The 14,628-nt window shown below is 38.2% G+C and overlaps 1 protein-coding gene across 6 annotated transcripts in view; it reads left to right on the forward strand.

The window, feature by feature from the left end:
- LOC111151230 (acetyl-CoA carboxylase alpha) overlaps positions 1-14,628 on the forward strand; it is a 288,595-nt gene that overhangs the window by 201,304 nt on the left and 72,663 nt on the right. For all 6 annotated transcript variants that reach the window (XM_022509033.1, XM_022509036.1, XM_022509035.1 and 3 more), the window contains 2 exons: positions 9,442-9,711; positions 13,280-13,377. In XM_022509033.1, the coding sequence (XP_022364741.1) occupies positions 9,442-9,711; positions 13,280-13,377 (368 nt within the window). The remainder of the gene's footprint in view (positions 1-9,441; positions 9,712-13,279; positions 13,378-14,628) is intronic.

The raw sequence follows: 14,628 nt of genomic DNA on the forward strand, positions 1-14,628 counted from the left end.
ACATAGAACCCAAATATTTTTCTAGTTTAATATTAGACTTTTGTATATTGTTTTACTCAATTTTACCTCAGAATAGCTCCATGAATGTGAAGCTAATTTGGATGTGCTTTTGTTTCATTCTTTGGAAATCAGTTTACCTTTTCATGCTGGGTGTAGAAATTGAGTCCGTGTCAATCTTTTAGATATGTGTTGGAGAAGAGGCGTATTTGTATTGCGGTGTGCTGAAGGTGAGCTTTGAAATAGACTTGAAGAAGGCAGATCTGAAAAACAGGGCCGCGGTCTGTGCACTGATTGTTCAAGTTATAAAAAGAGACTAATGGTCCTTGCCACCAATCTATTGCTGAAGATGGGGAAATGTTTGTAAGTGCTTTGAGATCCTCCGCAGAAAAGTATCACACACTGCTGATTACGTGTAAACATTCACAATTTGTGCTTGTCTTATTTTTCATCAAGGGCTTCCAAAAAAAAAAAACAAACAAAAAAAAAACCCACACTTTAATCCTCTTTAATCCTTTTAGGCTTAAGGTAGGAATTTCAAGTACAGAAAAAGACAAGTTATGAAATATGTGGTTAAGATAGTTCTATTTAAAATTACTATTTTACCCTCTTTCTAAGTGAGCATGTTTGGTTATGAGTCTTTGTTTAAAATGATCCTCACAACCAGAACTGAGCCCCTCGTTAGAAAAATATTGAGGCTAATTTGGAGAGCTATGTCTTCCTGCCACGAAATTATTTCTAATGAATTTCTGACACTGTTCTTTTGGGATCATATCCTTTGCTTTGTTTTTTCCTTCAAATTTTTATTAAAATTCCAATTAGTTAACCTAGAGCGTAGTGTTATTTTCAGCATACAACACTCAGTGCTCACTACAAGTGCCTTCCTTAATCCCCATCACCTATTTACTTCACATAGAACTTTTCTTAGAATTCCTTCTGAATGATTACTATGTACTGGAGACTTTTCAACAGGTGAATTAGTTCATTTGACTCTTTTCATTATTAGCAAACAAAGGCCCAATGAATTTGACTGACTGAAAATCCTAAAGCATCCATTGGCCGACTACCGCAGATCTCGTGGAGGGCTCCTTAGTCCCCTTCAAAAGTCAGTCCTAGAGATAGCCATGAACAAAAGAATGTACTTGCCAGCATTTTTACCCACTTTCAGTTTTAAGATTTTACTGAAAAAGGATGTGATATAGTACCCTATGTCAAGCAACTTTACAGTTCCAACTACAGGCAATAATGAACATCAGGACAGCAACAGATGATACCAGAGGATGAGGTGTAGCATGGAGCATCAGAGTTCGACATCCGTTTATGTGATTAACAGGCCAGGCTTCTTGAACTGTAGTCGGCCAGCTTGCTTAATTTCCTTATCATCCAATTACTCCTGTGCTCCATTTTCAAATACCGCCAACTTGTATGTGCTCTATTTCATGTTTTTTTCTTTAAATTGGTATGTTTATTAAAAGCATTGTGTGTATATGCATAAAATTACTATAGGCTCATGTTTATAAATATTGCAGGGAGAGATAATTCCCCTGTTCAAAATTGTTGTTTCTAATCTTCAGTAATATTTTCAAGAAATTACCTCGGGGATGAAATTTTTTTGCTCCAAAAATGGTATTTTTCTTACCCTTTTATCGCTTTTTCGAAAGGTTGAGGTAAGTTTGTTCAGCCATTTTTGAATTATCCAAGCATGAAAAAGAGAGTTTTTCAGCTGTTAAGAAAATTGTTTTCAGCTCTTTTATGTGATCATACAACACTAGGCAACAGAATATGATATCCAGCAGATAATACAATATGGAAAGGCATTGACATTTTTTCAGCATGGTTTTTCTGAATGGCACAAATTATGTCAAATATCGTATTGCCTTGTGGTTTAAAAAGGCACATTTTAACACCCATACAGTATTTTCTGCTATTCCATCAGATATGTTTTTTTCGTGAGATTCTAACATGAGTTAATATTGTAATTATTTTTTGATAGTATCTAACTAAAAGTGAAGATTTAATATTCCATACAAGATACAAAAGGGGAAGAGGTTAGGGCACCTGCATGGTGCAGTTGGTTAAACATTCAGCTCTTGGTTTCGGCTCTGGTTGTGATCTCAGGGCCGTGAGATCGAGCCCTACATTGGGCTCTGTGCTCAGCACAAAATCTGCTTGGGAATCTCTCTTCTCTACCTCTAACCCCTTCTGGTCATGCTCACTTGCAAGTGTGCATTCTCTCTCTCTCAAATCAGCAAATAAATCTTTAAAAAACAAAGAAAAACAAAAGGGGGGTAGGTAACACTTTATTATGTATCTATAAGGGAACTCAAGGTCAGATTACTTCTCACTGGCTCTTAGTTTTCTCATCTTCATGATGCAGATAATGCTTAGGTCCATTTCAGCTCTAACGCTCTAGAATTCTTTGTATTGCTGCTTCAGGGCCTTGTACGATGGTCCTCTTCCTGGGGCATTAGCAGTAGTGAAACAATAGTTACTGGAGGCTTTGCCAGAAAATTTCAACTTTTAGACATTTAGCATGGAAAATAAAGCTTGAACATATCAGCCACAGTCTAACCTATATTTAAGTCCACACAGAAAAATACTATTACAGCTGAACTCAAAATGAGGAGATAGAAGAAAGGCAACCATGGCAAAGAAATTCTTTTACTGCTTCCCACAGCATAGCTACAGTTGATGGATGCTTCTTACATTCTTAAAAACACCATCCCGTCCTCTTTTGCCCCTTAGCTTTCCCTTCAAATTTATTGCTTGAGCTTAATATTAGTATTTTATTTTGTAGTAACAGCAGCTTTGGAAAGTGTGTGTGTGTGTGTGTGTGTGTGTGTGGATGGATGTGTGCAATTGCACATTCTGTTCACACTGATAGTACAATTAATGTTGATGTCAATTTTGGTGTTAATTTTGGGTCATGATTAGTGTTGACACTTTGTGTCAGACTAATGACATTTACGGGCACCATCAGAATAAATGTTAATATTGTCATGTTTTTAGTATCTGTTATAGTAACATTAAACCAAGGTCCTCCCAGGAGAAAAAATACATGTATGGATAGATAGATAGATAGATAGATAATGCCTTTCTGTGTCGCTGGTGTTACTCAGCGAGAAAATGACATCTCAGGGCAGAATCCTAATCACTGTTTGGAGCATCAGAAATAATGATCACCTCTGATCGGGGGTTGTGAATAATTCATTCGGTTTGATTTTCACATCCTGTCCAGTGATACTTTTCAAACCAAATGTGTTTCTACAGGAAAATAATGGTCCCACTTCTTATGGAAATACTGTGGCACAAATCATTTTACCCACATAAAAACAGTTAAATAAGACTGTTCTCTTCTGCTTGCTTTCTCCTCCCCATTCCCTCCTCCCTCACTTGTGTGTGTTTATTCCAGAATCAGACTGTGGCCCAAAGAAATATTTTCTCCCTTAGAACTTGCATAAGGCAGGCATTTATTTCTGCTCATCCTTCACTTATTCACACTAACTCTTTTGATCCTCTTTCCTTTTTTCATTTTAATTAGCTTAGGTTGTTAACCCTAAACCTAAGAAAACTGCTAATCAGAACATCCTGTTATCAAAAACCATCTGAAATTACATATTTTTAAATGATTTATGGCTATATTAATGAAAACATAATTGGCAGTAAGTGGCTGGAACCACTTCGTAAGTCAGTGGTCAGGAAAGAAGCTCGTGCGTGGCCATCGCCACGTGCCACAGAGCCTGAGTCTGAACCTCCTTGGGCCATAAACCCTCTCTGGCAGGCCTTCTTAGGCTGCTGCCCTCAGTCCCGGAGTGTCATTTTCCCTGGGTGTCACCTACACCAAAGCACTGGAGGGAGAGAGAAGCTGGAACAAGGGAATTCAGCGATGGAATTTCCTTTGGTTTTTATTTTTCAGTTAATGTACTAGGCAATTTGGGCTTAGGTGAATTCAGTGAATGTCACATTCCTAACCGCATTGTCACACTTGTGTATGCTTTTATAGTGATTGCAGAATTCTCAACATAAAATCTCCATTGTGTGTATAATATAGGTAGACTCATCTGTATAAAGTAATTTGACTGAAAAACTTAGTGTCCTAATTAAATAGGGGGAGAATATGACTGTCTTCTGAAGTAATGACCCAATCCTCTGAGACCAAGCTATTCTTAGATAGCATATTTTGAACCATTTCTCCTGAATGTTGTGACCCTTCCCACCCCCACTCCCGGCCCCCCTCTCTCTCTAAATCTAACAAGGGCAGGGGAAGCGTTTCTCAACCTACTTCTCATCATCAGACAGAAAGTATTTTGCATTCAGAAACCATTTCCAGTATCAAATTCAATTTTGTCAAGTGATTAGTTGAGTTTGGTAGAGAATAATTTAAAAACACAAAGCTGGAAGTGGCCGTGGTGCTTTTGCTCTGGAGAAGAGCGGTTGCTATTCTCGAGTTGCAAGCCCTCTTCCAATGACTGCGTCACAAGGTGGATTATTGTGTTACAAGTCTTTGCAGCTGTTACAGACCTGCATCTGTTGACGCCATGTGTTCCTATCCCAGGCTGCTTGCAGGAAGACTTAGGAGAGTGGATGAATTGATACCTTGCCTGCCTATCAGTGCGAACGTCCTTTTATGTACATATGTTTGTAAAGCTCTTTAGCCCCCTTCAAGATGAAAGGCTCTGTATAAATATAAGCTTTCGATTTTAGTACATGTTTGTAATACATGTGGTACAGTCCTAAATATGTATTTAGCTGATAGGCACTGTTCTTGTCTATTGTACAAATATTGACTTTAAAAGTATAAATATGTATTTAACCATCAGACCAGAAAAACACTGAAGCAGTTACTTCTCAGGTAGAGATATTAATATTGTATATACCTATATATACATATGTTTACATTCTACTACATCACTGCAGAACATTTCATTTTTAAAAATGAAATGATAGCCTCAACCAACTAAGGCAGTTCTTGATATTCTTCTCCCTTTGAGTTGAGTCTTGATTTTTAATTTTCATGTGTTTCTCTCTCTCCTTCTAACTTTATATAAGTATCATCTGTTGCCGTAAGACTTAAACATAGAGTCAGCTTTTATAAAGTGCAAGAAATCCTTAGGCTGGTGAGCTACTTTTCCCTTAAAAAAATTTTTTTTTATTATGGTACATTAAAGTAGGGACAGTAATTTTCACGTACCTGTCACTCAGTGAAGAGACCACTCAGTGGTCTTCTCTTAGTTCCTTTTTAAACTTACATCACATTGATAATTTTATAAACACATTAAGGAGAATTTAGAAAATAGAAAAAAAAAGACCCACACAATCCCATCTTTCCAAAAATAATTATCATCTCATTTTGCTGTTTTTTTTAATTTTGTTACCCTTCCCCCCCCCAACACATCGGTAGATACAGTGTTGTAACACTTACTGTGCCCTTACTATGTGCTAGATACTGTTCCAAGGCTTACCATGGATTTAATCCTTAAAACAAACGTTATAGGAGAGGTAATTATTAACCCATTTTACTGATGAGGAAGCTGAGGCACACAGAGGTCAGTAACTTACTGAAGTGGCTAGAAAACTGACTCTCTATTCTGTCAGAGTCAGAGTCTATTAGATTCACATTCTCCAAATCTGGCCCAATCTGGCTAAATCTGGCTTCTGAGTCTCTGCCCTTAACCACCACACTGTTTTGCGTCTCATGGTTACTATGGTATATAGACAAGTTTGTTAAACCTTTTCCTCAAATTTAGTATCGTATCATGGATATTTTAATATGCTATTCATAGTCTTCATAGCTATCATTTTGTAAGGCTGTACAGAATACTAATGATGACCTTATTAGCCAGTTTACTTCCCTCCAGAAGAGGGAAAAGTTTTTATCATGACATTTTTTAACTGTTTATATTAAAATATATTAGATTTACAGAAAATTACAAAGATAGTACAGAGAGTTCCCATATAACCTAATATTAACTTCTTATATTATTCTTGCTTAAATGATCTTTGTCTGCTGAAAGAGGTGTGTTAACATATATTTAAGTGAAACCATTGATTTTTCTAATGTCGACATTTTACATAAGCGTAATATAATTATCAAAACTTAGAACTAACATTGGTACAATACTAATAAGTAAAATACAGGCTTTGTTTTGAATTTCACCAGTTTTTCTACAAACGTCCTTTTCTGTTCCAGAATATCACACTGCATTTAGGTGTCAATGACATTTATGTTTGTGTTGTATTTGACATTCATCTTTCCATATTGTTTCCACTAACTGCAGTGGCACTAGTCTGGAACATGTTTCCTTAATTTCTCTAGTAAAGGCAATTATGTGAATGATAGTTTAAAAAATAGACATACTAGCTATAAGGACAAGTTACTTAATTCCTCTATATCTTAGTTTTCTTGTGGTAATAATAACAGCTGCTTCTGAATTAATAATCTGAGCACTTTTTATGATTGGAAAAACTGAGACTGTATGAAGTTAAGTGATTGGTTCAAGATTACACAACTAGAATAAAGCTGAGATTTAGACCAAGATAGGCTGACATTCCCCAGACTAACCTCTTAACTCTTGTCAGTATTTGTCCGTATTAGTATAGTACAGCATGTGATAGATGCTCATTTAATGATAGCTATTATTCTTGCTATTTTGAAAAAAATAAAATAGTTGAATGATGTTTAGGACTGTTATTCTGTGATCCCTAGAGATAAGTCATAGACAGTGTTCTAAGCCTTTGGTGTTGACTATTTTCCAAGAATCATTTAAAAAATGAAATGACTATAGAACTAGCAAATATTTATTACTCCCATATTATGTGTAGGGATCCTGCTAGGCACTGGAGGAGATGATATAATGGTTTAGGCTGGCAAGCTAAAAAATGATCCTAGGCAATATATGATTAATTACCAAATGAATTCTCTACATGAAGGTCTTAGTAGGAGATCGGAGAAGAAAGGTCACTTGAGGCTAGGCAAAGCTTTACTGAGGAAATGGAATTTGAATGAATCTTTTTGGAATGGGTAAGATTTGAATAGATTGAGAGGAGAGAAAGGGGCAAATTTTGTATGTTGGAGTTAATATAATAGACTACTGTTTGGAATAGTTGATTTGTCAAATCCATAGGCATTGTTAGTTTTGTATGTGGGGACATTGAAGCTCAATGAAGTTATTTTTCCAGGGTCACACAATTAGCAAGTGATAGGACCTATATACGGATCCAAGTTAGTTTGACTCCAAAGCCCATCTTCTCCATTATGTGCCCTATTGTTCAAATAGCAATAAAATCTAAATTTCAGTATAAGTTTAGCAATAGATGCTTTCTTGGATGTTTATCCATTATGCTTCCTCAAAACGGAATCTCTTCTTTAGGGACTCTGACTCTACAAAGACTGGGATAGCACTCTCCCTTCTATAATGGTACTTGTTAAAGGAGGAGGGAGGTGGTCGATGAGGAACACACTTTGGAAAGACATTGATAAAGAGTAGTGTGTTCTTGGTGCTGCTGTGTTGACACCTAATTAGAAGTCAATATTGCAAACATAATGACCTAGCCAATTGCTGAACTGACTGCCCAAGTGACACAGTTAGAGTCCCCAGGTAATAACAAAAGAAAAGAGTATTATTTGCTTGCCCAGTGCCACACAGACACAATGTTTGCATTAGCATGCAAATGCTGAAGTAGATTCTTCAAGGCTTGTTTCTAAGCTACTTCTAGCCTAGGTGGCTAAGGTTAATATATCATAAAATTTGGTGTAAAACCCAATCTTCCTAACTACAAATGCATTTAGAGGAAATAGCTTTTCCTTCCTGAGAAACAAAGGAGATGTTAGGTTAGAGGGCCACGTGGGAAAGCAGGTGTAAAATATTTCTCCCCACACAGGCATTATATTAGCCAGCTTCTTAAAAACCATGACCAAAGTTATCCTGATATTTGCAGTTTCTCTGTGCTATATTTTGGAAGATCTGTTTCTCCTTCCTTTCTGTGTCTTTAATGAGCAGATAGAGTAATACCTTATCTCAGAAGGTGATTGGATTTTTTTGTGTGTATTATATCCATTTCGATTTGTATTTGGCCAATGGTATGATATATTAAATAGCTTATATTTATCTGTGGGTGTTTCATATATATATATATATATAGAGAGAGAGAGAGAGAGAGAGAGAGAGAGAGAGAGAGATATAGATATTTCTAATGCTGAGAATCACAAATAGCTGTGTGGAAAGCTTCAACCAGCCTGATTATAGTGGATGTGCAATTGGATTGAGGAATGTGTACTCAGAGCTTATGATCACTGGCCCGGTTGAGTCTGGGTGATGCATGTGGCTTTCCAGGGACGCTGCTATTTACATCTGTTAATGGCCCTTCTTGATGGCCAGCTCCCCAATGAGGTGATATGCAGCAGCCTGGGGATGAGGGACCAAGGCTGCAGATGTGGCTGGGCTCCATTAGGCAGAACCAAGAATGCTCGTTCATCTGGTAGGCTTTGTGTTTGGGAATGAGTGGAGGGGGTGGGAGTGTGGGGGGAAGCCAGAAAGAAATGGGGGGGAAAAAAGAATGGAAAACATTACTTATCTGGGTATAGGGAAACAGACAGGCAGGCATGAAAAACTGCTGCTGTAACTGGGGTGTGAGTGAATAGAAAAGAAATGGAACTAGCAAATAAACAAGTAGAAGGATTGACTAGATCTCATATAGAAGGGGATTAAAAGAAGAGAGGGCTGGGAGGGTTTGGGAAGAGACATGTCACCCTTGCCTTCTGAGTCAACATCATTTATTTTGTGGCTGGACAGATGCTCCTAAACAGAGAGTAGAGATTTACATATATCGTTCCTTGCGTGCTTTGGTGTTCTGGTGCTGGGAGAAAGTGGCAAGATTTGCTTACAAGCATGCAGTGTTGAGCTCTAGTGAATTCTTGCAGAAATGGAAGATACCTAAAGCAAGCCGGTCAAGAATGCTGCTATTACTCCTGTCAAATGCTAGAGAATAGTAAAAGGATCCAGGATCACAAAAGTGGTATAGTTCATGACAGGTGATTCTCTTTCTGCTCTCCTCACATGTGTAAGAAGTTTCTCAGACAGACTCTCAGAGAAGATGGAGCTAGTGTCTTAGTAGACAGGGTAGGAAGTCAGGGAGTTTTGGATTTAATTCCCTGCACCATGGCATTCTTCCACATGTATCTTGAGTGCATTTAGACTTGGTTTTTCCATCTTTAAGCAGATTGAAACAGCTGGGCAGTACATAGTAAACCAGCTAGTCTCACCAAAACCCAGGGAAGTATGCTAGAATGTATGTTTTAGTTTCCCCAGGAAACTTGGCTCGTCACCACTACATATCTTTACAGGAAGGCTGTGTCTAAGGTATAGTCTGATACCTTCAAGGAACTTGACAAAAATTCTGCATGTAAGAAGCTTCTATTTATTTGTTTCTCTGGTGCCTTTGCAGATTGGCATGGTAGCTTGGAAAATGACCCTTAAAAGTCCTGAATACCCAGAAGGCCGAGATATCATTGTTATTGGCAATGACATCACATACCGAATTGGGTCCTTTGGGCCCCAGGAGGATTTGCTCTTTCTCCGAGCTTCTGAGCTTGCCAGGGCCGAGGGTATCCCACGCATCTTTGTGGCAGCCAACAGTGGAGCAAGAATTGGACTGGCAGAGGAAATTCGTCATATGTTTCACGTGGCCTGGGTAGATCCTGAGGATCCTTACAAGGTACAGACTAAGCAAAGATAAAACTTCAAGACAATGTATGGTTCTCTCGCTCTATGTGTGTGTGTGTGTCTACACAAATAAAGAGGTTGGGGAAGAGGTAGAGGTTTCAGTTCAAAAGTCAACAGTTACAAGTGAGCTGTAACCATGTTGGAGACAAATTGTCTTTCAGTATATTCACCTGGTTTTTTCCCTCCAGCTTTGAAATAGATTGCTGTTTCTTGGGTTGAACACTAGAGGAGATAGATATGCATTCAGCATGAGACATGCTAAGCCAGGAATATCTATCTTTAAGCCTTTTCCACTGGGGCTTCCAGGACTTATGGTCAGTCATTTACAAAAGCCCTTGTATCCTCAGCTTCTTCTCTGATTGTTCTCTACTTGAAATCTGCCTGTCCTCTGAAGACACTGCTTTCCCTGTAGCCCTCTTACAGAGTGACTGATCTCTCTCTTCTCTTTCCCTTTTCTCACTGAGCCTGCAGAGGAAAGAGGGGCTACTTTGTGCCTTATTGCTACTTCCATACCCTTCTCTCCCACCTTTCCCTCTGAAAAATGCCCATCTTTGAGTCTCATGTCATCAGACTGTGCCACACCACCACTTATCAGAGAGGTCCCCACCTCTTTGGTCACTCCTTCTCATTCTTTGCATGTTTCAGTTGCCGGCATATTGTCACTCACTCCCGTACAACGAGCCCTGTTATAATTCTTGGTGACTTCTATATCCATATACATGATCCATCCCATAATCCAGCCTCGTAAATCCTTGACTTCCTGTCCTCCACCCCAGCTGAATCTCTTCTTCCCCATGATCTTAATTTCAGCCATACCTTTCTTTGCCACCCCTCCAACCTCCTTACATCCTCAGCTTACATTCTATGGTCAGTCATAGGTTAATCACTATAATTGTATAATTACCACCTTCCCTACACCCTCAACTCCTTTGGTTCTTTCCTCTTTCTGCTTACTCTGTCTCTTTACAAAAACCTTGTTTAAATCCAATATTCTCCATCAACTCACATACGTGAACCTGCATAGCTGAACGCTGATAGAGAGAAATATCCAGTGCTATAGACTGGTCTTACTTTAAATTCATTTGCAAACCTCCTGAATGACAATTTCACATCTTCTCTCTCCTTCAACTTCCAAAACCCTCTTGCCCCATCCTCCCTTAGCGGACGACCTTGCTCTTCAATTCACTGAGGAAATAGAAGGAACGAGAAACGAGAAGAGAGCATCTAGAAGCTCCCACATGTCTGCATCTGTGCCTTTATTCTCTGCCATCTCCCCTGTACTTTGGATGAACAGTCCCTGCTCCAATCTAAGGCCAGTTACTCCTTTTATACACTTAACCCTTTCCTTCTTACATCCTCATTTTTTTTCCCTCTACTGAATCTACCCCGTTAGTTCACAAATACTTAGCCCTCCATTCACTATCCTTATTGACAGCAAAGCTTCTTAAAAGCATTGTCTCTTCCTGCTCTCTCCAGATACTCTGTTCCCATTCCTTTGGAACCCACTTCAGTTAGGCTTGCACCCTCACCAGCCCACTGTAGCTTCTTTGTCAGGGTCACTGTGAGTTCCACACTATGAAATTCTGTCCGGACTCTCAGTCTTCATCTGAGTTTTTCAGTGTCTTAGTAGCCTTTGACACAGTTGATCATTTCTTCATCCTTGAAATACTTTCTCCTCTTGGCTTCTAGGACCCCAGAGTCTCCTTTTTTATCTTCCTAACTGCTCCTTACCCGTTTCCTTCACTGAGACATCTTTCAAATGTAAGAGTGTTTCAGGGGATGATGGAAATATTCTATTTTGATTGTGGTGGTGATTTCCCAAGCATCTATATTCGTCAGAACTCATCACTCTACAGTACTTAAAATCAGTGAATTTTATTGCATGTAAATTATACTTCAGTAGAATTCATATTAAAAGTGTATGGAAATCGTTGGTGACTGTGTTTCTTTTGGGGGTGATGGAAATGCCCTAGAATCAGAGAGTGGTGATGGTTGCACAACATCAGAATATAACAAAAACTACTGAATTGTTCATTTTTAAATGGCCAGTTTTGGGGCATCTGGCTGGCTTAGTTGGTGGAGCATATGACTCTTGATCTCAGGGTCATGAGTTCAAGCCCCACATTAGGTGTAGAGCTTACTAAAAAAAATATGACCAGTTTTATGTTACATGAATTTTAAGCCAAGGTCCTACATAGCCTGGCCTTCCAGTACCACCCTTCCCTCATTTCTTGCTGCAGACAGTCCCATTCCATGCTAGCTCTACAGGCCTGCTTACTCTTTCTGGAACTTCATGAGACACATTCCTGTCTCCATGCTTCTGCACCTACAGTTCCTTCTGCCTAGAATTCCGAACCTCAGCCCCGTCCTGATAGCCTCATGTTTTGTTTCTTCTGTTCTTCAAGGCCTTACTCAAATGCCACTTTCAATGAAGGCTTCCCTGGGCTCTCCTTCCTAAAGGTTCAACTCTTGCAACACTCTTTTTTCTTTTCCTTAAACATTATTCTCATTAATAGTATATGTTTTATTTATTGGTATATTTTCCATCTCTCTCACTGGAACGTAAGTTCCACAAGGCCAGGAAATTTTGTCTGTTTTGTTCATCCCTGTTTTTCCAGTGCCTAGAACAGTACCTTGCCCATAAGAGGTACTCGGTAAAGACATGGTAACTGACATACTAATGATCCTCAGCACTACAAGATTCTTGTCAGAAGTCATACAAATTCAGTGGCAGATTCATGTCTCTTCCGTGTTGTGCTCACTATGGGTGAAATTCATTGAGTTGAACACTGGCCTAATTTCTCACAGTATTTAAAACGTCTTCCTCTGCTTTATTATTTTTTTTGACTGCATGACTAATTCACGTAAGTTAAACACATGTATTCTATAACCCTACTTTGTGAGTGTGTGATGTATGTGCAAAAGTAAATAATTATGAAAAGTTAGTGTGATTTTTTAAATGTAATAGGAATTATGAGTTTACTGAAAACAGCAAAAGGCATGCATTCAGTGTTCACTGGTGATTATCACTGCATAGAGTTCTGATTTTAATATTACCTTTCCAGTTTTGTGATCCTTTCAATGATCTCTTACCCATTTCTATTTTGATGGAACTATGGATTTGAGAAAGTAAAGAATAGTAATCCACACAGTTCTTTAATTTTGTGCTGATGTCTTTAATAGAGGTGTCACAAAAGATCGGAAAATGACCCTTTAACCCTGATGAAAATGAAATAGATGGAATATACTTGCAGTTGTAGCTACAAGATATCTTGTTTTAAGGATAGTCAGTGACTAGAGAAATAAGAATTTTCCACCTTTCAAAGGAGGACTGTCTATGCTGGTATTCTGTTAGTCAGTAACTTAAAGAAGTGATGTGGCAATTTTTTTTTTTTTTTTTTTTTTTTTTTTAGTTTTATTTTTTATTATTACTATTGTGTTTTTTTTAGCCATGTGGCAATTTAAAGTTAGCTTTGGAGCTGTGTTGTGCATGCTCTGCTGTGTCTTCTGGTTATGTGCTGATGACAAATAATGAGTTAAAAACTGTTTATGCTTCACAGGGATACAAATATTTATATCTGACCCCTCAGGATTATAAGAGAGTCAGTGCTCTCAACTCTGTCCATTGTGAACATGTAGAGGACGAAGGAGAATCCAGGTAGGTATATATGTCATAGAATAATTTGGCCATGGATTAGAGAAAGGAAAATATGATCATTTCTTCCTCACTGTCCTGCTGATCATGACCTTGAAGAGCAATCCAGATTACTTGTTATGTAATCAGGGAGTCTTAAGTTTGAATCGTAGCTCTACCACTCAGTAGCTGAAAGAACTTATTGATTGATGGGAGGTTTTTAAATTAAGTTTAAAATATTTCTTCATTTTAGAAAAAAAGTTGGAACTTGTAAATAATTATGAAGAAGAAATAAAAATCAGCTATAATCCTACCAAGATAGTAATTTTTTTTGAAGGTTTATTTATTATTTTAGAGAGAGAAGGTGAAAATGTGAGCAGGGAGAGGAGCAGAAGGAGAGGGAGAAAGAGAAAATCTCCAGCAGACTCCCCACTGAGCACTTTGCTCCACATGGGGGCTTGATCTCCTAACCCTGAGATCATAACCTGAGCTGAAATCAAGAGTTGGACTCAACCAAGTGAGCCACCCAGGCACCCTGAGAGATAACTACTATTAATGTATATTATATTCTTCCTGCCTTTTCTGTGTATATATGCCTCCTTTCTACATAATCAGAATCATAATGGAAAAACTCTTTTGTAATTTGTTCTTTTCACTAAAAACTATTTTGGGGGAAATTTTGTATATTCTTAAAATATTACATAAGAATATGATATTTAATGGCTTCATAATAATTTATCAAAATAAATATATATTTTTTGAACATTCAGTCTGTCCCCACTATTTACTGCTACATTCCTGGGCTAAATGTTTTTTTTTTGTTTTTGTTTTGTTTTTTAAAGATTCTTGTTTATTTATTTGACAGAGATCACAAGCAAGCAGAGAGGCAGGCAGAGAGAGAGGGGGGAAGCAGGCTCCCTACTGAGCAGAGAGCCTGATGCCGGGCTTGACCCCAGGAACCTGATCATGACCTGAGCCGAAGGCAGAGGCTTAACCCACTGGGCTACCCAGGTGCCCCTAAATGTTTTTTTTTTATAAAAACTTTTAGGAATATCTCTCATTATTCCCTTTGGACTAATTTCTAAAAGTGGAATTACTGGCTAAAAATAATGGCTGTTTTAAATATATATATATATATATTTCTTTTTTTTTTAAGATTTTATTTATTTATTTGTCAGAAAGAGAGAGAGCGAGCACAGGCAGACAGAGTGGCAGGCAGAGGCAGAGGGAGAAGCAGGCTCCCCACAGAACAAGGAGCCCGATGTGGGACTTGAT

This window comes from Enhydra lutris, unplaced genomic scaffold, assembly GCF_002288905.1.
Source record: "Enhydra lutris kenyoni isolate GAN:26980312 unplaced genomic scaffold, ASM228890v2 scaffoldscaffold26, whole genome shotgun sequence".
Taxonomy (NCBI): domain Eukaryota; kingdom Metazoa; phylum Chordata; class Mammalia; order Carnivora; family Mustelidae; genus Enhydra; species Enhydra lutris.